The following is a 24249-nucleotide window of genomic DNA, read 5'->3' as shown; positions in this document are numbered from 1 at the left end:
CAAACAAATGACAAAAATGTCAGAGTCTGGAATATCAGTACTGAGGAGATAGTAGGAATCTAGAGTAAGAAAGACTCTTGTACATTGCTGGCTGAGTTGTAAATTGTCGAAGTATGTTGGGATCCAGTTTGACAGTTTCCAGTAAAGGTGCAGCTGTGCATATCCAATGACTCTACAATTCTGTCCCCTCTTATTACAATCCTGTCCACCTCTAGAGAAGTTCTTGCACATGTACAAGAATTAGAGTAGCTTAATAGTAGCAATAGGGACTTCCTTGGTCCCTATAGTTGGGACCAGTGGTTGGGACTCTGTGCCTCCAATGCAGGGGGTGCAAGTAATGACCTCTGGTTGAGGAACTAAGATCCCACATGAAATCATTTTTAAAATTAAGAAAAATAGTAGAAATACATTAGAGATAACCTAAATCTACCAATAGGGGAATGGTTGTATGAATTGGAATGCTATAGAGCAATTAAAAAGATTATATTATGTAGAACTATTAATACATAAAACTTTAAGATAATGTTAAGCAAAAAAACAAAACTAAAAATTAAAGCATCTACATGTCATGCTACAATTTTATGAAGCTTAAAACATGCAAACAAGTATCTTATTTATGGATAAACACATGTTTGATGGAAATATAGAAAAGATGCATGGGAATGATAAAAGATAATCCTATAGAGTGTTTACCTAAGGAGGAAATGGCAGAGGCAGGAGCATATGGTGGCTTTAATTGTATCTGAAATGTTTTATTTCTTCCAGGAAATCTGAAGCAAATTTTGCATTATGTTAAGGTTTTCAAGAGAGTCAACAGACTCTGTAGGAGGTTTAAGGTATCAGGATAAGTAGGCTTTGAGAATAAAATAGAGCAGTATACTCACTGCCTGGCAAACGCATCAGTGTGTCAGCACTATGTAAATTCCAATCCTGGTTAGTTTTACTAAACTCGAAAAGGGCCTGACTCCTGTCTCAGACTGAGTACCATTAGCTGTGTGATTTTTAAGGAAGGAATACTGTGGAAACCCAGGGGAATACAAAAGCGTGGGTGGGACCTAAGATAATGTGAAGATTTTTGAGGACTTGATCGAGCCAGAAAAAAACAACCAACCAACCAAGGTTTAGATTTTGTACTGGAGTGGGTAGTCATTTCCCTTCTCAGGGGATCTTCCCAACCCAGGGATCAAACCCAGGTCTTCCACATTGCAGCCAGATTCTTTACCATTTCAGCCACCGGAGAAGCCCCAGTTAGGAAAGCAATTCTGCCCAATTCAGAGACCAGGAACCTTTCACTGAGCAAATAATAGGCCAGTTTATTTACAGTGATCCAAGACTAACTAAATTAATGTAAGGCATATTATTATGAATATTTGGCTGTCAATATGTTGACAGTTGAATAAATCAAAGCTATATTTTTATGAAGTCAATAAAAGAACTTTCAGGAAGCCGAGAAAAAAAAATCAAAGACCTTAGCTGATCTCAGAAGGTGCACTGGAGGGCCTCTTGTAGCTTGCTGTGGGTTCCTGTCTCTCTCTGCCCTCTCGTTGTCTCTCTCTTGACATATCTCCTAGCCACACTGAAAAATTAGATAATGCATAAGTTTGGACTGATGAAGAATGGAGAGAGTGGTAGAGAAAAGCACTCTCATTTCTGTTACTTTGCTTTAAAAAAAAAAGTAAGAGTAGTCCATTTAGAGTAAGAATAATGTAGTAGAGAAATATAAAATATCAAACTTATTTCATTTTAAAGAGTAGCATGTTCTTTTCAGTTTACCTAAGGGGTATATAAATTCACTTTCATTTTATGAGTTTCATGCAATAGGTAATAAACAAAGTGAAATGACTGGCTTTCTCCCCAGTCACTCTCTTATTTCACATCTCTTTTCCTAGACATAACCATTTGTCCACAGTTGGTGTGCAGTCATCCTGGTCCTTTTCTGTTACTTTGCATGTAAAAATTTATGTACCCATAACTGGGATAATGTATTTTTCTGAAACATGTTATTTCCATTGAATGTCTTTTAGGGAGTTCGCATGTCAGTGCATCCCAGTTCAGTTCAGTTCAGTTGCTCTGCTGCTGCTGCTGCTAAGTCGCTTCAGTCGTGTCCGACTCTGTGTGACCACCATGAATTGCAGCACGCCAGGCCTCCCTGTCCATCACCAACTCCCGGAGTTCACTCAAACTCATGTCCATCGAGTCAGTGATGCCATCCAGCCATCTCATCCTCTGTCGTCCCCTTCTCCTCCTGCCCCCAATCCCTCCCAGCATCAGAGTCTTTTCCAATGAGTCAACTCTTCGCATGAGGTGGCCAAAGTACTGGAGTTTCAGCTTTAGCATCACTGCACTGAGATAACATTAAAAAAAAAATTAGCTACATAATGTTCCTTAGTATACTTAACTCATTATTTAACACTTCAACTCCTCACGGCCTATTGCCGAGTTTCTGGTTTTTTACTACTACGAAAAATTCTGCAGTGAATATTCCAGTACATCCATCATTACCGCAAAGGGCAAATGTGATTTAATGAATGGCAAGATCTAGGAACTACAGTAACATTGTCCAGAATTTTCTTTTCTCATCTTTGTTATTTTTCTTGGGTTGGCCTCATTTTCAGACAACCTTACTTTGTGTGGTAGCAAATAATGTCAACCAGCAGTTCCACACTTACCTTCTATTGACTTTATAGCCTCTCTGTCAATATCAGCAGAAGTGCAGGGGTTGGCTCTTGCTTCAGTGGCTTGGGTCCTGTGTCCATTCTTGACCCTGTCACTGTAGTTCTGTGGATAATTTATACCAATCAGTCAAGCCTGCGTCACGTGCCCACTTGTGGGGCTGGGTCAGCATAGTATAAACCACATGGATTGATAAGGAGGGTGGAATGGGTGGTTTGCTAGATAAAAATCAGGATTATGATACTAGAAGGAGAAGGTATGTGTGCTGCTCAGGCAAATATATAATTGTCACTACAAATGTCTCATAGATAGTGTTTTTTTTTTTATATTTTTGTGAGTAGAAGATAGACTTACTAATGGTATCCAGATTTATGTCATAGGACCAGAGGATTCTTATAAGTATCATTCTAAATCTTTGCCAGAGTAATGAAGAAACAAGTCTATTATTTATATTTAATATTATATGTGAAAAGAAAACACATTATAGATTAAGGATCATTAATACCATGAAAGAGAGCTTGTTTTTCAGTTCAGGAAAGTGTTACTGAATGTATTTGCTAAATATTCAGTGATAATGATAGATTGTATCAATGACATAATAGGTACCCTAGTCTTGAAACACATTTGTCAATACTCTATTGCCAACCCTAGGACACGACTGAGCGACTTCACTTTCACTATTCACTTTCATGCATTGGAGAAGGAAATGGCAACCCACTCCAGTGTTCTTGCCTGGAGAATCCCAGGGACGGGGGAGCCTGGTGGGCTGCCATCTATGGGGTCGCACAGAATCGGACACGACTGAAGCAATGTAGCAGCAGCAGCAGTGCAGGTTCTATATTTTACTTACTCATTTATTAGACAAAGTTTATTAAATTCTGCTATGGACTGGTCACCATGCCAGGGGCTGGGAATAAAATACTGACTACAACAAGTTCCCTGCTCTCGGTTTCTTTCATTCTTGTTAGGGGCCACAGACTATCAATAAGTAAATAAACAAAGAAGACAATTCCAGGTTGTGATTTACCATGAAGGAAATATAAAGAACATGAGATGAAAAGTAACTGGGGAAGGTCATTTCAGATAAGGTGGTAAAGGAAGCCTTCCCTGAAGAGACAACATTTGAACTGCAACCTGAGGACTGAGAATGAACCCCAAATTCTAGACTTATGTTATGCAATATGGTAGCCACTAGCCATGTGTTAGCCATTGTGTATGCAAATATAGCTAGCTCAGATTAAAATGTACTATAAATGTAAAATAGACTTTAGCTCCCCAAGGCTAGTACAGACATTGTAACTAATTTTATATTGATTATAGATTAAAATGATATTATTTTAGATATATTAGGATAAACATTATTAAAATTAAGTTTACATGGTACTTTTCCCTTTTATAATATTAAAATGTTTAAAATTACATATGTGACTCATTTTATCTTTCTGTTGAACAGTCCTGGTCTACTTGCTATTTGATATGCATGTTTTCATCTTTTTGTTCTTGCTGATGGCAGTTGAATTTATGTGGTAGACTCTCCTCCAAGGATCTAAGTCTATAATTATTGACTGAAATGTCCAAATATAATAATTCAACGTGTGATCAAATTTAATACAGCTCAGAGTTAAGATGTCTTGGATGGTGGGGAAAGCAGAGAACATTGCCACAGTTGCTAGAGCAGTTCTCTCATTAGTCATGTTCCTGTGGGAATGTTTGAGAAAAAGATAAAGGAAGACTCTGAGTTGGAGAGGTAGGCAGAGCTAGCAGTGCAAGGTAACGACAGCGTAGGACAGGATTTCTGTGGGAATCAGTGACAGCAAGCCACAAAGCTCTATTTCCATTCTCCACTTGATGAAGAAGATTCTATTGTGTTCTGTGGAATTGCCACTTCTTGAATATTAAAGTCAGAGTTTGATTCTATACTGTTTGCACCGATGAAATGTTAGTGAAACTCTTTTTATATCTCTGTCAGAGCGATGTTGGCGAGTTCACACACATTTAATAACATTACATGAATTCATTGCCGAGAGTAAGGAGGGTCGTTTTTCTCTGAGCCATGCTGTTATTCAAATTTCCATTTGTGGTCTGTGCCATAGGGAAGAAGTTGATGATTTTGAAAACGCACGTCTGATTTAGCAGGGGAAAATTTTCAATTTTAGTTTGTAAACATTTGAGACCCCCAAATGTGATGTTTGTTATGTAATCTAACAGTTTTGCGGGGGGAAACTCTATCCCTACTGGTTTGAGAGAGAGTTGAGTCATATCCTGTGAATGTGAAGCAACGGTATTTAAACATCACGGGTTCCTCTTACTTTCATTCTAAGTCGCTGCTGTTCAGAGCAGCAAGTGTTCTCTGCAAAGAGGCTGCTACTAGCCCTGAGAGGAGTACAGCCTCTCTTGCTGGGATTCAGTAACGAAAGCCAAGTCTGAGGATGCAGTTCTGTCACTGGAGTGAAAGATGTTTTGTTTATTTCTAATCAACTATGCTGTATAGCTGCAAGCTGAAAGGTGCCTGTAATTTGCCAGTTATTTGTAATAAGGTAAGTGTTATATTCTGATTTACTCACTGTATTGTGGCAGCCTTGAATTAACGTGGCTGTTATAGAATGTGATCATGCCTCAGAAAATGCCTTCTCGCAGGATCTTAAAGGTGGCTTGGAGATTCTTGTGCAAATAATTTTGAATTTATGATACAGCCCACTTGTGAGATACTTAATAGATTGATATTGCTTGCGTGATAGTTTTTAATGATCAATATAGTGCCTGAGATGTGAAAACATTGTAGTAGCTTTGTATTGTTTTTAAGGATTAAGTAGTACCAGAATCATTGTTTTTCTTCTTGCTACCCTGTCATCTTGGTTAAAGGTAAAATGTAAATGCATAAAATTCCTATGATTATATTTGGATTTTATTCAAAATAATGATAGCTCAATAACTGTATTTCTCCATTACAAAAAAAGTGGTCTTAGTGATTTTTAGAAAGTTGAAAAGTAGTGTCTCTTGCTTTGACTTTTTATTTAAGTGAAAGGCCATTATTTTTAAACTTCTCATCCATTTGTTTCAAATTGTATATGAGTTTATTATCATAAGTCTGTCTCCTGAGCTGTTGTTGGAGACACTCATATATATATTGTATGGATGGAGAAATCTGTGGATTAGAGAAGTGGACAAGAGGTTTGCTTTTGAAATTCTTGAAGATTGCTGAGGAAAGTGGGAATGGAAAACAGGAATGTTGTCTTGGTTTTTTATTGATTAAAGAAATGGTATCAAATCAGAGCTAAGGTGTATCTGGTATCATATCACTCTGGATAGTCATATTTAAGGCATTTGAATTCTTCTGAAGTAGAAAAGGTTAATTTGATTGTGAGAGCTACAGCTGTGAATTTGTGAGATGTTGATGAAGGGATTTTCTATCTTTAGTGACAGTTGGCATTAGAATACTTTTTCTTCTTAATTGACCCACTGTCATGCTTAGAGATTATTTCATTTCTATTCAAAATTATGCCCACTACAAAATTGCTAGACTCTAACTACAACTTGGAGGTTATTTTCCATTAGATATATACATTTAATAACTCATGTTTTGCAAAGGCTGAAGTGAAGGCATGAAATTTTCCTCTTCTGTGAAGAGGAAATTAAAATTAGTTTAGCTTCCAAATATTTAAAGGCAGTATTCTGAATTAGAAAAGGAAAACTTCAAAGAAAATGACTTAGCACTCTGTGAGCTTTGGAGACCTTGCATAGTGAAAAGGCACATATCCCAAAATATGAGAACGCAAGAGGTTATAAATAGAGCAACCTGATGTTTGATATATAGAAAACTCTGCTTTTATGCCTGGACAAGGGTGGAGCTGTTCTGTTAAGCATTCTCCTTGAGACTGTTTCCTTATGCTATATGTGAATTAGGAAATGTCAATAAAGCGATAGAGTGTAATAATCTACATCAAGACAAAAGCATATCTTATTACAATTGACACTGTTTCTGATTCTTAAATCTGGATTATAATGCCCATCCAAACTGTTATTGTGAATGAAAACTCAGGCTGATGAAATACTGTAAAACTCAAGTTTTGATAATATGCTCTGTTACAAATGTAGACTTAATTTTAATGACACTGTACAGCCAACTGGTAATTACCTGATTAGATTGCTTCTCCTCCTTCCTCTCTGTTGCCCTCATCCTTTGGCTGTTTTCCTGCTCCTTTGCACATCCAAGATGAGTGTGGGTAATGGGCAGAGAGAGAGGAGGAAAGTGAACAGACCAAACAGGGTCCCGTCTCTCTTTCTCACCTCTCATAATGGTTCTGGTGGGGAGCGAGGTCAGAAAGAGGTTAGATTTAATGGCAAAAATAAGTCTTTTAGATTTCAATTATTTAGGAAATTCCTTGACCTTTGAGACAAAGAATAATTGGGAGCATGGTTGGGACAAATTTATATACCTTACAGAATTATTGCAAAGAGGTAGTATCACATCTGTTGTATAATTTTAACTATAATGTTTTATAGATGTTTCTGTGGAATTGTTTTTGTGTCTTCTTGAAGGAAAAGCACTGACAAGATATCAGAGATACTCAGAATTCCACTCTGGATTCAGACCATTTATTTTCAGAAATGAGGGTCTCCTTTTTCTCTTACTTTGTAAACTATTTTACTTGTGAATTTCTAGCTTATATAAAAATAGTATGCAAAGGTAAGCTCCAAAAATAAAAATAAAAACCTAATTTTACCTAAGCCTCAGTGCCGTTGGAAAATTTCAAATAGATAAAGAAAAAGATACTTACCAAGTGGCAATTACATCTTGTCTTTAATCTAAAATCAACACCCAGTTAGGGGCTACATTAGCAGAAGCACATAACATAAAATTTTAAATATTTTTCTTTATAAGTAAAGCTTTGTCTGAAGGGTTCAGGGTGAGAAACTACAGAGTAGGAAGAAATTATTTTATAGAGTACTTTTTCTGACTCCTGAAAACTAAATCTTTCTGGGTTATGCTTTACATCTTAGAGTCTCTAGTGAATCCTACTGGATAGCAAAAGCAGCACATTCACTGGGAAAAATAAATAGTGATCGCTGTCCTGCCTACTTCTGAAAATCTGTTATGAGGGTCACATCTACTTCTGAAAATCACATGAGACTTTGTGAGAAAGCACTTGTGAACTCGACAGAACTTGTAAATATCACTATCACCAAATAAGATATACAGAGTTACATAGATATTTGGAGGTGAACTTAGATGTGTTTATCTTCTTACTTCAGAAAGAAGGGAATTAGGTCCAGAATGCTTAAGGAAAGTGCCTAACTTCACTCAACTAGTGCCTAAACCTGGATCTTTTTATCTCCTCAGTTAGCTAGAAATTGATCACAAGATTAGCTGTTTCCTGCTGTTAAGAGTGTTTCTGGGTTTTTATAAAGATAAATACTATTTGCAGCATTGGTGCACATCCTTATAGGAAACTATCCTTGCAGAGTGTTTCACAGAAGACATATTGCCCTGTCTACAAGTTTTGTGGGCTGAGAATTCTTGTTGGCTCTAGTTTAACGGAGCACAAATTTGTGGAGTGAAAATCAAACTACAGCATCTGACTCTTGCGATCTCTTAGCGATTGCCACAGTAGAAGTGTCCAGGCTCTTTTCTGGAGAGTTGAATCATAAAAGTAAACATGTGAAATGAATGGGGGCTTGGTTTTGTAGCTTTTAAAACTGCAGATAGTATGGTAGATTGTTCTGATGCTTGTTGAAAGTGGCTAGTAAAAAAGAGATTCTTCCAAAGGTTACCCTTAAAAAGAGATTAGGAAAATTAAAAAGAACAAATTAACTTCCATTCATTTCTGTTAGAATTGATCTGGCTCTTTTACATTTATGGAACACTATTTTTCAGAGAGATGAGATGGGAGAACAATGACTTTTCATAATTATAAAAGTTAATGACATATATCCTATGATGCTAATGAACAAATTAGAGTCATAAAGAAAAAAATTTTTAAAGCCTCTTAACACTAAAATTAGAAGACAGGTTAATTAAAAGGTTTCTTGTGTTGGTGGTATTAATAAGGTTTATATCTAATTCCTAAGAATTCAAAATAGGGTAACCATTTCCTTTAATAAAAAATGTGCCTCTCGTGAAAAGTATATACTATAATCTTCATTTCCTGTGTTCTAATTTATACCTTCAATAAATAAGTGGAATTTAACATCATGCAATCTTGCGAACAGATCCTAGCTCTGCTTTGTAATAAAATTCAAGTGTACCTTGATTGCAAGAACTGCATAAATCTATAACTGGTAGGAGATAAAGGAAAACTGATTTGAAAAGACCTTGATGCTGGGAAAGATTGAAGGCAGGAGGAGAAGGGGACAACAGAGGATGAGATGGTTGCATGGCATCACCGACTCAATGGACATGAGTTTGAGTGAACTCCAGGAGTTGGTGATGGACAGGGAGGCCTGGCGTGTTGCAATCCATGGGGTCACAAAGAGTCGGACACGACTGAGCAACTGAACTGAACTGATGAAATGAATAGTTTAAAAACTTCACTAAACATTAGTGTGGTGAGATTGTGTGTGATCTGAGGGACAGAGCTCTGGGCTGTAGGGTGGGTAGTGGGAGAAGCAGTATTTTTTTGTACCCTTGATACCTCCTGTGGTTTTGGAACTGACAGGGAAGCCTGTGTCTTCTTTTGATTTTGTTTTCTTATCTACAAAGTTGACAACACATGTCCATGCTAGATGACAGTCCCACACACCCTATAGGGACTTTGTAAATACTGGTTACTCACCCTATGAACATCAAGGTGGGTGAAGCACTTCCAGGTCAATCACAGAGTCCATAGAGGTACCAGTGTCGTTAAGTACCAAGTGCTGGGCTTAGTTGCTCGGTCATGTCTGATTCTTTGTGACCCAATGGAGATTGCCAGGCTCCTCTGTCCTTGGGGATTCTCCAGGTAAGAATTCTGGAGTGGGTTTCCATGTCCTCTTTCAGGGGGTCTTTCCAACCCAGGGATCAAATCCAGGTCTCCCACATTGCAGGCAGATTCTTTACCATCTGAGCTATCAGGGAAACCCATGATTACTTGAGTGGGCAGTCTATCCATTCTCCAGGGGATCTTCTTGACCCAGGAATTGAACCAGGGTCTCCTGCATTGCAGGTGGATTCTTTACCAGCTGCGCTACCAGGGAAGACTGTTTGTGCCAAGGTTGGTAATGAATACCCCCTTGAGAGATACCCAAGTAGAAAAGCTTCAGAGATGGTTTATTGGGTTTTAATTCCATCTTAATTCATTGAGGTACTCAAATTAGTCACTTTGTCTCCCTTTACTTGAGTCATTTCACTAGTGGGATGGATTAGTAATATTCCTTCACGGCAATTTACTGCATACCCAAATGTAACAAAACAAATTTCAAATTCTGCTCTCCACAAGTGTTTCTAAGATGAAAATAGCAATAATGGCTAACAAGTAAGTCAGTCTCTATAATATATTTTAATGAATTGTCTTAATTTATTTCTTAAAAGTACCTTATGGGATTTGGGCACTATTATTATTGTTCCCTTTCACAGGTGAAGAAACTGAAATATAAATTAGGTGACTTATCCCAACAATCACCCAAATGGTATTATAATGATCAGAGTTGAACCTAGGTAGTCAGGCTTCAGAGCCAAGATTCTTTATGTTCTATGCTGCCTCCAGTTAGATTAGCTTGATCCCAGTAATATGAAGTGACTGCTATAAATTACTACAGAAAGGAAAACAAATCTTTTAAATGTTACTACATTTAATTATTTTGATGACTCCAGCATTCTCACTTGTGGTGAAACCCAGGCCTTTATGAATCAGAAATAAACTGAAGTTATTTGGGAATTCATAGCGAATGAGGCTAGTAATAATGCAAAATGCATTGGGAATGAACAGACATAACCAGTCCTTCTAGGGAATCTAGTCTTGGGTGCTGTGAAAAGATTTCATATTTTTGAGAGAGAAACAACTTTCAAGGCACACATTGTCAGCAGTCCTAGGAAAGCTTCTGGAAATCTGTGTGTTTTGAGGGAGAATTAATGTCATGTCCCCTTTTCTTTGTCAACTCTAAGAATTCCTGATAAAAGCCATTTGTGGGAAGGAGCATATTGAGTGAATAGTGGAAGGATTTTAGGTCCGTTATGTGACTACATCCATTTTGATCTGCCTTCTCCAAAGATTCCACAAGTTATGCTTGAAATTCTTGGGTAATTTTCTTTTTTAAAAAATTTATTTTTAATTGAAGGATAATTACTTTACAATATTGCATTGGTTTCTGCCGTACATCACTGTGAATCAGTCATAGGTACACAGGTGGCCCCTCCGGGCCCTTCCCACCCATCTAGGTTGCAACAGAGCCCTGGTTTGGGTTGCCTGAGTCATGCAGCAAATTCCCACTGGCATCTGTTTTACATATGGTGCTGTATATGTTTCCATGCTACTCTCTGCGTCCACCCCACCCTTTCCTCCCCCAACCCCGTGTCCATAAGACTGTTCTCTGTCTGTGTCTCTATTGCTTCCCTGCAAATAGGTTCGTCAGTACCATATTTCTAGATTCCATATATATACTTTAATATATGGTATTTGTGTTTCTCTTTCTGACTTTCTTCATCTGTACCATAGGTTCTAGTTCATCCACCTCATGAGAACTGACTCATATGTGTTCCATTTTATGGCTGAGTAATAGTCCATTGTCTGTATGTACCGCAGCCTCTTTATCCATTCATCTGTCAATGGGCATCCAGGTTGCTTCCGTGTCCTAGCTATTGCAAATAGTGCTGCAGTGAACATTAGGGTACCTGTGTCTTTTTCAATTTTGGTTTCCTCAGGGTACATGCCTAGTAGTGGGATTTCTGGGTTGTATGGTAGTTTTATTCCTAGTTTGTAAAGGACTCTCCATACTGTCTTCCGTAATGGCTCTATCACTTTACATTCTCTTGGGTAATGTTCAAACCCTCGTGTTTCCTTAAGTCTCAAAGACAAGAACTTGCTTCAGGATGCTTTGTACCCTCAGTGCTCACACAGTGCTTAGCACACTATGAACCTTCAGGAAGGATGCCTAGCAAGTTGGCTGGCCAGCTGGATGGATGGATGAATGGATAGACAATGGGAATGAACGGGCACATCCAGATCTGCTCCAAGTCATGACTCATGTACCTAGACTGAATTGGGATCAGCCTATTACTGAACTTGTGAGCGCAAGGGAATGAAATGTTAAAAGTAAAAGCATTTAGTTCAGTTCATCTCATACTTCATCATCTGATGGTTTTCAATATAAAACTGACATATCTAGAAATCATTTCTTGCCACAAGCTTTTCCCACTGCATCATGTTAGAGATTCTTTAATTACACTATGGAACCATAGTTGGTTTACTTCCTTAATTCAAAAGCTAAATTGATACAGATATATACATACATAATTGACAAGTGTTATACATGTGCATAGAGAGAAATAATAAAATTAAAAGGTCAAAATAAATGTGAACAGCCAAATTAATGGGAATTGTCAAAATTTGACTATTTTAAAATTTATTGTGGAAGGCAATAAAAAATTCAGAAGAAACAATTGAAGCAGCATTTCAAAGGAAAGAAAGGTATTTTTTAAAATAAATTTAAAATATAGACTTCTTTCAGTCTTAGAACTGAAACTTGGTTTTTCCACAAAATTTCATTAGAGAGCTCAAATAAGAGGTCTGGTAACCAAGGTTTGTTTGGCATAATCAGTCAATTTTAAAGGATTGTTTCCAAAATGAGAATGGTGACTAAGGGCTTGGGTTAGGAAATGCTGCAGAGTTTGAGAAAAGGTATTAAGGTCATTCTTGTTTCAAGTTTTCCAGTGGGGAAAACACAGAGAAAACATTCCTGTAAAAGCATCTGTTCAAAAATAAAATATATACAAGTTTTAGACAATGGGAGCAACTCTATTGCAAAAATTACACATTTATCCTTGACCCAAAGCAGTCATTAAAAACAAAACATTAAAAAAAAAAAAAAAAAAATCCCAATCAGCAAGAAATTATTGGATAAATATTCTTTTCCCTGGTCCTAAACACCATAGCACATGTTCACTATTCAAAGATGTTCTAATTTTTTGTGTCCAGGTGTCTGGTATTATTTGAATTTCATTTGAGTCCTGTGGCTCACTGTTTTCTCAAGAACCATCTTGCTTACAAATAGTATGTTCCGTGTCAGCAATCAGTGGCAAGGGTTACCCTGCTCAACAGTGGACTGCCTTTTACATCACAGAGTCTGGCCCTCGGTTTCAACATTCTTCCAATGAAGGATTCACCTTGTAGCCTCGCTCACATTTTCCAAAGACTAGGAACATTTTTTAAGACAGAACTCTTGACTCGTTTTTTTTCTTATCAATTCAGTGGTTGCTATGAATATTTAAATCAATTCTGAAACAATTACTTCCAAGTTTATCTGGCCACACTGTCTCAAAAGCTTTTGCTAAGCCCATGCCTGGAGTTTGAGAAATGTTTATGCTATTGATAGAGAGACAACACACACACACACACACACACACACAATGAGGTTAATCAGTTAGATAGTTAATTAATGAATGATGAATTAATTAGTGACTATCTCATGGTAAATGTGTACTCTAAATTGTTAATAGCTATAAGGAATCATTAATACACCAGACATAAGAAGACTCTAGCCTTATTATCTGTTTTAAATCATTGACAAATAGCACAGAATATTGACATTCAAGAGTTTTTGAAAAGGATATTGCAGTTCCAAAGATATCCAGATTACTACCAGGAAGTCACTAATATCAACAGGGAATATGACTTCTTAGGTCATATGACTTTCAAGAGACAGTATTAAGGTGGTTATTGTTTCAACCTTTCCAAGGGAGTAAAAAATAGAAAATTTTCCTGTAAAAATATTTGAACAAGTGAAACTAAATAGGGTAAAAAATATATGGAAATTTGAGACGAGAGAAGCAAATGTTTTAGAAAAATAGTTTTGTTCATGGGTCCTACATGGTGATGCAGAGAGTAGAGGTCCCATATGGGTGATTTTTATATAACAGACACGAATATGACTTTTTAAGAAATCAACTAATGTCTTAAAGGGCTTCCCTTGTGGTTCAGCTGGTAAAGAGTCTGCCTGCAATGTGGGAGACCTGGGTTCCATCCCTGGGTTGGGAAGATCCCCTGGAGAAGGGAAAGGCTACCCACTCAATATTCTGGCCTGGAGAATTCCATCACAGAGTAGGACTCGACTGAGTGACTTTCACATGTACATGTACAATGTCTTAAAACTATTATTTGCTACATTAAAATATATATCTAATTGTACTCTGAGATCTTCCTCATCATGTCTGTTATTTTTTGTATGTTTTCATGAAAGACTGCTATTGCATTTTACAATTTTAATTGAAGGTTTTTTTTTTAAACAAAAATTAAGGTCAAAGTTAATGAAAAGCTAAATAGCAGTTTTATCTAAAAAATACAATATTATTTTATTTAATAAGTCAAATAAGTTCAACATAGTGTGCCAGCGGTAAAATGTCTGGTTTCTTCCTTTACCTGAGCAGCATGTAATTCATATTGACAGCTTCTGGAATTAGAAGGTGCCTTAAGATAGACTAGCTCAACTCCTTATATTTTCAAATGAGGAATATTCTGGCACGAGTAAATTAAATGACTTTTCCGAGATTATATACACCCAACTCACAACAGAGTCAAGCTGAACCTGGGGTTCTCACATGCAACAATGCAGTCTTTTTACTCTCTTAGTCACTGAGAGCATCATTTTCTGAACTTAGTATCCAAATGCTGCATGGGATTTTCACTTCATCTTTAAATCGCTCAGTCGCGTCTGACTCTTTGCAACCCCATGGACTATACAGTCCATGAAATTCTCCAGGCCGGAATACTGAAGTGGGTAGTCTTTCCCTTCTCCAGGGGATCTTCCCCAACCCAGGGATCAAACCCAGGTCTCCCGCATTGCAGGCAGGTTCTTTACCAGCTGAGCCACAAAGGGAAGCCCAAGAATACTGGAGTGGGTAGCCTATCCCTTTTCCAGTGGATCTTCCTGACCCAGGAATCAAACCAGGTCTCCTGCATTGCAGGTGGATTCTTTACCAACTGAGCTACGAGGGAAGCCCTTTCACTTCGTACTAAAATTTTAATTGTGCATGGCATAAATCAACTTAAGTTTGCCCCAATTTCCTTTCAGCCACACACATTTTTTACCATATTTTTGGAAGGGCATATTTTTTTTAACCCACAGTTTCTCCACAGAAACTTTTCCTAACACCTGTACGCTTACTTTTGTTCTATGCACTTGGCCATGAAGATGCACTTGTAATTACAGAAGTGGGCCCACATTTAACCACTCTTACAGATCTAAAACTGGTTAGATTTTCCACCCCCTCCAACTTTCCAGAACCTCAACACAAACTCCTACATCAAACTGACAGAAAACTCCATAAACGGGAATTATTGTATTAGGAAACAACATACACATCACTTCAAATCATTCAACCAAATAAATGGGAACAATTATTGAACAATGCTCCGTACTAATAACTGTTCTTTTGTCATCAAAGTAATGATGAGCTGCAAGTTCCCAGCCCCATTGCCTCTCTGCGTGGCTCCTGCAGAAGCTGGGCGGCCACACCCAGGCAGAGGCGGTCAAGGCACAGGGTGCTCTACCTCTCCAGGTGGAAGATTCTCTTAGGAGATGGCCCAGGTAAAGGCGGCACCAGATAATCTGGTCCACTCTCTTTCTTTTAGATATGAACCAGCAAAGTCTGTGCTTGATTGGGATTCTTATTTGCAGCTGCAGTGGTGAGTGAGGAAGCGATTTTTTCCAGCGTATTCTTCAAAACGCTAGTTCTATGAAATCAGCATTCCGTAATCAAGTAACTTTGGGAAAACGGCAGATTGTTTTCCGCCTCTGAATATTCACACTGGAGGCAAAAAAAAAAAAAAAAAAGCATCAAAAGCTTGAAAATTGGGGATGGTGGTTGTTTAATATTCCTTAACCCAATATTTCCCAAATAAATCCATTTTCAAAATATGACCTATTAACATTATGAAACACACTTGGGAAACACAAAATAGACATTTTCCTCACTGACTGTATGTCCTGGAAAGGGTGGTCTTGGAAATGTCAATTTACTGTTCCCTCAGGGGTCTCTGTCCCTGTTTTTGTTTGTCAGTTGCTAAGTCGTGTCTGACTCTTTGCAACCCCATGGACTGCAGCACGCCAGGCCTCCCTGTCCATCACCAACTCCCAGAGCTTGCTCAAACTCATGTCCATTGAGTCGGTGGTACCATCCAACCATCTCATCCTCTGTCATCCCCTTCTCCTCCTGCCTTCAGTCTTTCCCAGCATTAAGGTCTTTTCCAATGAGTCGGTTCTTTGCATGAAGTGGCATCAGTCCTTCCAATGAATACTCAGGGTTGATTTCCCTTGGGATTGACTGGTTTGATCTCCTTTCTGTCCGAGGGACTCTCAAGAGTCTGCTCTAGCACCACAGTTTGGTGCTCAGCCTTCTTTGTGGTCCAGTTCTCACATCTGTACATGATTATTGAAAAAGCCATAGCTTTGACTATATAGACCTTTGTCAGCAAGTAGTTTCTCTGCTTTTTAATATGCTGTCTAGATTTGTCATAATTTTTCTTCCAGGGAACAAGTTTCTTCCAATTTTATGGCTGCAGTCACTATCTGCAGTGATTTCAGAGCCCAGGAAAATAAAATCTGTCACTGTTTCCACTTTTTCCCCATCTATTTGCCATGAAGTGAAGGAATTGGATGACAGCCTCTCATAACATGAGCTCAAGATGGAACGTAAGAATAATTTTGACTTTGAAATTTTTAACTTCGTTCAATAATACCCAAGGTGCTGTTTCTCTGAGCGGGTCTGATGATGAAAGGACAGAGGCTCAGGGCAGAGAGTAATAAACCACTGAAGTGGGAGATGGAGAAAATTTCACAGAAATACCCCTTTAGGCTACATTGAGCAGGGTGTATTGGTGTTTTCCAGGTGGATAAGAGCATAGGTGTAGAGGCACCACTCAACATAAGAGTTCAGGAAACTGTTGTTGTTGTTTTAAAAGTGTCTTTGGAGTCTGAGGTGGAAAGGGGTGTGGCTGACGAGGCAGGCCAACCCAAGTCCACTCCTTGAATTCTTTCGCTGCTGAGCTGAGAAGCTTGGCAACCAAGTCTCAGCAGCGGAGAGCAGTTGAACCAGGAGGCTGGATGAAGAGAAAACGAAGGCAGGGAGGAAACTGAGAGTCTGTTGCCTCTTGGTCAAAGAATACCTTCGGCAAGTGCCACCGTGTGGGCTTGACTCCTCCTCTGTCCAAGGATAAGAGAGAATTAAGAGGCTCCCTGGTGTGGGGCATGGTGGACTTCCTGAGAAGCTCAGCTGTATAGGACAGCTGGGCCGGTGAGCTGTGATGTGACCTGAGGGTATTATGATGAACTATAACAAGGAGCAGAAAGGGCAGCTGGCACCAGGCTTGAGAGAGGCTTCCTAATACATCCCCTGGAAACAGGTGGAAAGTAGACAGGCTTGGAGCTGAAAGACCTGGGTTCAAATCTAGTCCTCCCCATGTGGTAGGTGACTTTGAGAACACTGTTTGACATCTCTGGGTTTGAGTTTCCTCCTCCAAAAATGAGAATGAAAATATCTTATTTGGAACAAGCTACTGTAGGTCAGGAGAAGGCAATGGCACCCCACTCCAGTACTGTTGCCTGGAAAATCCCATGGACAGAGGAGCCTGGTAGGCTGCAGTCCATGGGGTCGCTAAGAGTCTGACATGACTGAGCGACTTCACTTTCACTTTTCACTTTCATGCATTGGAGAAGGAAATGGCAACCCACTCCAATGTTCTTGCCTGGAGAATCCCAGGGAAAGGGGAGACTGGTGGGCTGCTGTCTGTGGGGTCGCACAGAGTCAGACACGACTGAAGGGACTTAGCAGCAGCAGCAGCAGTGTAGGTCAGATATGGAGTGTAAGGTGAGCCCCCTCGTGCTGCTGGTATTCCCACAATGCCCAAGGCTTTTCACATTATCATAATTCAAGCATACTCACCAGTCTAGCCATCTGTGAAGCAATCAATTCAAGTGAGACCGTCTCAGGCAAAAATTGAAAAAAGCCTGTACTATGCAGGGTGAATCTGGCAGGAGAGTGATTGATTGGAATCTTGTTTACAAGCTCCTGTTTATATTTTCTCAGCCTTATGGAACTTGTTTTGTTCAGGATTTAATGAAACTAGGGTTAGGAGGATAGTCCTGTATTGCAGGACTGACGGGATGCTTCTTCGTACTGATTTTACTGGAAGAGAAGAGGAACTAGTCCAACTGTTTCTAGATGGGGTGAGGAGAATGGGACCAATGGTGCCTCCAGAGCCAAAGCCAGAATGTGCTTAGCATCAATATACCAGCTGACCCCCAAAGACAACACAACACACACACACACACACACACAGGGAGAGGGGAAGGGGAACTGTAACGAATAGTCTCATATTAAGTGAAAGTGAAGTCGCTCAGTCGTGTACGACTCTTTGCAACCCCATGGACACCAGACTCCTCCGTCCATGGGATCCAGGCAAGAGTACTGGAGTGGCTTGCCATTTCCTTCTCCAGGGAACTTCCCAACCCAGAGATCAAACCCAGGTCTCCCACATTGTAGACAGACGCTTTACCGTCTGAGCCACCAGGGAAGTCAGTCTCATATTAGAGTCCTGAGAAATCCAATCATTAAGAAACCCATATACCCGTTAAACTTTTTTACTCTAAAGAAAGACTTGTTTTTCTCATGAACCTATTAAAATGTCTCTAGCAGTTTTCTGTATAAAAATACCAGGAGAGAGTACAAATACATGAACTTTCACAAGTACATATTTCTTCTACCCATCCTGTTTTCTCAGAAGTTCAGCAGAGAAGCAAAATATAAAGTTCACCTTTCATAGGACTGCCAGATTTCAGTAAAAATCTAGGAAGTGTTTTATTTAAGACGGCCTCAGTTATGTGACTATAGATGTCATTCTGATTTTTAGGCCATTGACCTCTTCAGTGACCACAATCCCATAAGGTGAAACTTTCAACCTGAGAGGGGCCTCAATTGTCATGTGCAGTTCACTGGTTATTTCAGTGCATTCCTCTCCATTCATTCAAGAGGGGGAAATTGTTTTTTGAGAGCCTTTGTGCCAGATACTGCGGGGACACATTTAGCAGATAAAAATGAACACAGTGTATGCCAACAAGAGGTTTTAATCACTCTCATGAGTATCAAATTATCAGCAGTACTGAGCGACATTAGATAAAGCAGACAATGATAGAATGTAATGGAAGTTAATTTAGATTATGGGCTCGGGGAAGTTGACTCTGAGAAAATGACTTTTACACTGAGTCAAGAGATGTGCAGATTTAATTTCGGTTTCCCATGATCTTTTTAAAATTTTCATTTTATATTGGAGTACAGTTGACTTACAGTGTTGTGTTAGTTTCAGATGTACAGCAAAGTGACTCAGTTCTATGTATACATATATCTATTCTTGTTCACATTCTTTTCCCATTTAGGTTGTTGCAGAATATTGAGCCGAGTTCCCAGGGCTAAAAAGTAGGTCTTTGTTGGTTATCTATTTTAAATATAAAAGGGTATATATTGTTAACCCCAAACTCCAAATTTATGCCTTCCACCTTTTTCCCCTGGTGGCCATCAGTTTTTCTCAGTCTGTGAGTCTGTTTCCATTTTATAAATAATTTCATTTGTATAATGTTCTTTAGATTCTACATAAAAGTAATAGCATGTGATATTTGCCTGACTTACTTCATTTGGTATGATAGTCCCCAGATCCAACCATGTTGTTGCAAATGGCATTATTTCATTCTTTTTAGTGGCTGAGTGATATTCCATTATATATATGTGCCACACCTTCTTTATCCGTTCATGTGTCAGTGAACATTTAGGTTGCTTCTGGGTCTTGGCTCTTGTAAACAGTGCTGCAATGAACATTGGAATGCATGTATCCTTTTGAACCATGGTTTTCTCTGAATATATGCCCAGGTATGGATCATATCGTAGTTCTATTTTTAGTTTTTTAAGGAACTTACATACCCCATACTGTTCTCCATTTTACAATGTACCAATGTACATTACCACCAGCAGTGGAGGAGGTTTCCCTTTTTTTCTCCACACCCTCTCCAGCATTTATTGTTTGTAGACTTTCTTATGTGGGCATCCTGATTGGTGTGATTTTTAAGTTTAGGTTTAGCGAAAACTAGGTAAGGTACCCAGCACAGTATTCATTACAAAACCTGCCCAGGAGATTCAGGTCTACTCTATCTCCTCATCAGTGAGGAGATATCTCCTATCAAACCACGCTCTCCTTGGTGGTTTGGTCCTTGTTGGTGGGCTGCAACGTGCTACCATCAGTTCTGGCTTTGGAGAGTTGTAGGTAAACCCAGAGGTATCTGTGGCCCCGCTTGTCCCCACCACCTTTTCAACTAGCCTTCATTGAGCATGTTCTCTGTGTGAATTTCTGCACAAATCTTTTTTCAATATTTCTCTGCACATGAGCACCCTGCCCTCTCTCTTCCCCTGCATTCCTGTCCATTCAGTTTGCCGATAGTTCTCTGTCTCCTCTACTTGAGAATAATTTCCTGGAGCCCCTGGCACCCCACAGGACTTCCCCCGAAGCCAAGACATTCCCAATGAGGAATGTCAACCTGTTGTCCCTCCATCCTCCAAACCATCTCACCAGGTCATTCCCTTCCAATTAAGTCCATATTTGCATGGTTACTACGAGAATGAGCTCTGTCGTCCTTCCCTAGACTTTGTGATTCTACTTCTACATTCACCCCTTGGGGAATGGGACTCTTGTGGCATGAGTTCACCAAGCCACAACCCAGACCTGCCTTTCTTCTCTCTCTTAGCCACCCTTCCCTTGATGACTCAGCTCCACACATGGCCAAAACCCTGTACGTAATTGGTGAGGTCCTGGTGGTATGAAGGGACAGTAGCAGTGCTTAGACTGGGATCAGACCACAGTGGATTCGCCCAAAGAGAAAGATACCGTCATCCTCTAGAGTGGGCTTGAAAAGGACTAGATTTGAATTAGATGTCCAAGGATCCAAGGGTAGTAATGAAGGAACTAGAGTTACTGAGGATGCTGGGAGGTTTGGCGCTCCCTAAAGATATTCCCTGATGTGTACTGCAGGATTGGAGTCCCTGTAGGAGGAGAAAGGACCTAGAGGAGGCTGGAGCAGGCCTTGCTGCCCAGAGTCCTCAATGGCTGGGCGCTACAGCAGCAGAGAGCTGGCATGTCTCCAGCAGCATCTTTCCAGCACCTGTTCTCTTCTCAGGAGAGCCACACGGCTGGGATTCAGAATATCACGAGAGCAGCTGGCTGTGACTACAGACCCCAGTGGGCCTTTCATGGCTGAGGTGTTGGCAGATGTGTGAGAAGACAGCTTAGATGCGATCAGAGTGTGCTTGGGTGTGGGTGTGAAAAAGGACAGACTCCACCGCAGAGAACAGGAAGACAGTTTCCTCCTGACTTTGTGGTGTCTGAGGTCTGAGGTTTTAAGGCTCCTGGGACCACTTACAGGAAGGGTTAGTCTTCTGTTTTTCTGTCAGAGGCAGCCCCGAAGGAGAGGAACCCAGAGGCAGGGGCTGCCAAGCTGAGCACCCTTGCAGAAAGGCTGCCTTTGCTGTTCTTGCTTGGGCTTCCTATTTGCAGATGCAGACAAAGACACGCACACCAGATTCTGCCCTAGCAGGTAAAGCACCTGGCTGTGTCATCAAAATGTAGCATATTTCCTTGTATTTTATTCTGTTTATAAAAAAAATAAGTCTATACCTTCAAGCCTGAGTTGACTAAAGGAAGGTCCCTGTTAGCCAGTCCTTTATTGTTTAATGTGATCAACTTGGCTTCCGTCATGGAAGACCTCACAAAGTCAGTGAAAACTGATCTGCAGAGTGAGGAATCTATAAAAATGCTTATGCTATGTGGACTTTTAAATGATTTTTATGGTCAGTTTCTGTTATATCTGTTTCTATTCAGTGGCCTACCAAGAACATGGCAGAGCTCTCGCTATTGCGTTCATAGGTTCCATCCCACCACCCCTTTCTTTCTGAGCAGAGTGGGCGATGAGAAAAATAAGACACATTTGAGAGAAAATGGGTGACTATACAAAAGACAAGTGCATTTCTTTGGCTGTCAAAATTAGCTATGAAAATTAAGATTGAGAACATCTGTCTTAATTATGTATGTAGCACAGACTGTTCTGTTGTTTCACAGTCTTTCTGAGGGGGGAAAAAAAAAGGAAAATTACCTGCTAGTCTCTCACGAACACCTAAGTCTAATTCACTTTTGGCTATAAAAGTTATTATTGATATTAAATAATGTTCTTATTTGCAAATATTATAATGTTTGCAGTTATATATTAAAATGCTTGCAGTTCCATTTGCAGACCATATATTATAAAATTGGAAAAGTCATCTAAATACAGTCATCATAAATTTCAACATGGAAATGACTACCAGTGTTTGTTAGCTCGGTGTTTAATTAGGCATCAGTTCAGTTCAGTCGCTCAGTCGTGTCCAACTCTTTACGACCCCATGAATCACAGCACGCCAGGCCTCCCTGTCCATCACCAACTCTCAGAGTTTACCCAAACTCACGTCCATCGAGTCGGTGATGCCATCCAGCCATCTCATCCTCTGTCGTCCCCTTCTCCTCCTGCCCCCAATCTTTCCCAGCATCAGGGTCTTTTCCAATGAGTCAACTCTTTGCATGAGGTGGCCAAAGTATTGGAGTTTCAGCTTCAGCATCAGTCCTTCCAAGGAATATTCAGGACTGATTTCCTTTAGGATGGACTGGTTGGATCTCCTTGCAGTCCAAGGGACTCTCAAGAGTCTTCTCCAACACCACAGTTCAAAAGCATCAATTCTTCGGCGCTCAGCTTTCTTCACAGTCCAACTCTCACATCCATACATGACCACTGGAAAAACCATAGTCTTGAGTAGACAGACCTTTGTTGGCAAAGTAATGTCTCTGCTTTTGTATATGCTATCTAGGTTGGTCATAACTTTCCTTCTAAAGAGAAAGCGTCTTTTAATTTCATGGCTACAGTCACCATCTGCAGTGATTTTGGAGCCTAAAACAATAAAGTCTGACACTGTTTCCACTGTTTCCCCATCTATTTCCCATGAAGTGATGGGACTAGATGCCATGTGTTGAGCTCTAAGCCAACTTTTTTACTCTCCTCTTTCACTTTCCTCAAGAGGCTTTTTAGTTCCTCTTCACTTTCTGTCATAAGGGTGGTGTCATCTGCATATCTGAGGTTATTGATGTTTCTCCCGGCAATCTTGATTCCAGCTTGTGCTTCTTCCAGCCCAGAGTTTCTCATGATGTACTCTGCTTATAAGTTAAATAAGCAGGATGACAATATACAGTAATTAGGCATAGAAACTTTATTTTTTTACCCAGTTGTGAAAACCATACTAATGTGAACTGACATCAAGAAAGCTGCTGGAAACAGCAAAGGAAATGGAAGTGAATGAAATATAAAGACCCTGACCCACCAGGCAGTTGACGACTTGATGTATTTACCATTCACTACATGTCCTCAGAGTATGAGACACCACAGAAAACTCAGCCATAGAGCTGCTAGAGCCTTTGCACCTGATATCAGCCACTGAGGCTGTTGACATATTAAATTAGACCTTCCTGGTTCTGTGTTTTCTTTTATTTTCCTTTCTAAAAGTAACTGTGGCCAGATTCCTATGCTTACTGTCCCTTAGAATTAGATGTTTATTGTCCCTGTCTGTCAACAGTCTCTCTCTCCCCTCTCCTCACCTAGACCCTTGCTGTGAATTAAATCTGTTTTTGAGTATTTTTTAGAAGGAACCTACCCAAGACATTATCTCTGTCTTTGTGAAACTTAAAGTCATATGTGGCTCAGTTTGCTTTCTGGTCTTTCTGAATTTATTATTCATTTTAACTTGATTTGAATATGATAATAAATTTAATAGAATAGAATAATTACTTCTTTTTCCATATCAAAAAGAAAGATCTTATTGAAAGACTGAATTAGTTTAAGGATTTATGTTTTAAATTGAGGTTAAGAAATAGATCGTCTAGCTTATTATGATAATGAATATTTAAAATATTTAAAAATATATGTGAATATATTTCATAGGTTAATAGTGAAATATACAAAATTTGTTTTCAGCAAGTTACTAATTTTTATATATTTTTGTAGTTCCTTTTGAATTTTTTATAGAGAAAAATCTATGAATAATATCAATTTTATTTCTTCCTTTCCAAATCATTTATTTCATGCTTTGTTTTCATCTTTACTGCTGTGGTCAGGACTTCTGGAAAAACACTGAGCTGAAGTGATGGAAGTGGGCACTGTGTTTCTTTCACAATCTGAAAGGGAAAGATTTAATGTTTTACCGTAAATAACAATGATATGTGTTATCATTTTATCATATTAGATTTCCATTGCTGACTTCCTAGGATTTTTGAAATTAATAGGTATTAAATTATATCAAATGTTTTTCTTATATCTTCTGAGATGATCATA

The 24249-nt window shown here is 39.2% G+C and overlaps 1 protein-coding gene across 15 annotated transcripts in view; it reads left to right on the top strand.

Annotated features, from left to right (window-relative positions):
- Window positions 1-24249, top strand: part of MCTP1 (multiple C2 and transmembrane domain containing 1) — a 572148-nt gene that overhangs the window by 193815 nt on the left and 354084 nt on the right. The window contains exon 1 of one of the 15 annotated variants that reach the window (XM_070373150.1): window positions 5005-5210. The exons of the other annotated variants lie outside the window; for them this stretch is intronic. Coding sequence (XP_070229251.1) covers window positions 5154-5210 — 57 coding nt within the window. The 5' untranslated portion in view covers window positions 5005-5153. Of the gene's footprint in view, window positions 1-5004; window positions 5211-24249 lie in introns of those variants that run through there. 15 annotated transcript variants of the gene reach the window in all.

The sequence above is a fragment of the Bos mutus genome, chromosome 7 (assembly GCF_027580195.1).
Source record: "Bos mutus isolate GX-2022 chromosome 7, NWIPB_WYAK_1.1, whole genome shotgun sequence".
Taxonomy (NCBI): domain Eukaryota; kingdom Metazoa; phylum Chordata; class Mammalia; order Artiodactyla; family Bovidae; genus Bos; species Bos mutus.
The sequence above is the reverse complement of the archived record's forward strand: the minus strand, read 5'-3'. Positions and strand labels throughout refer to the sequence as shown.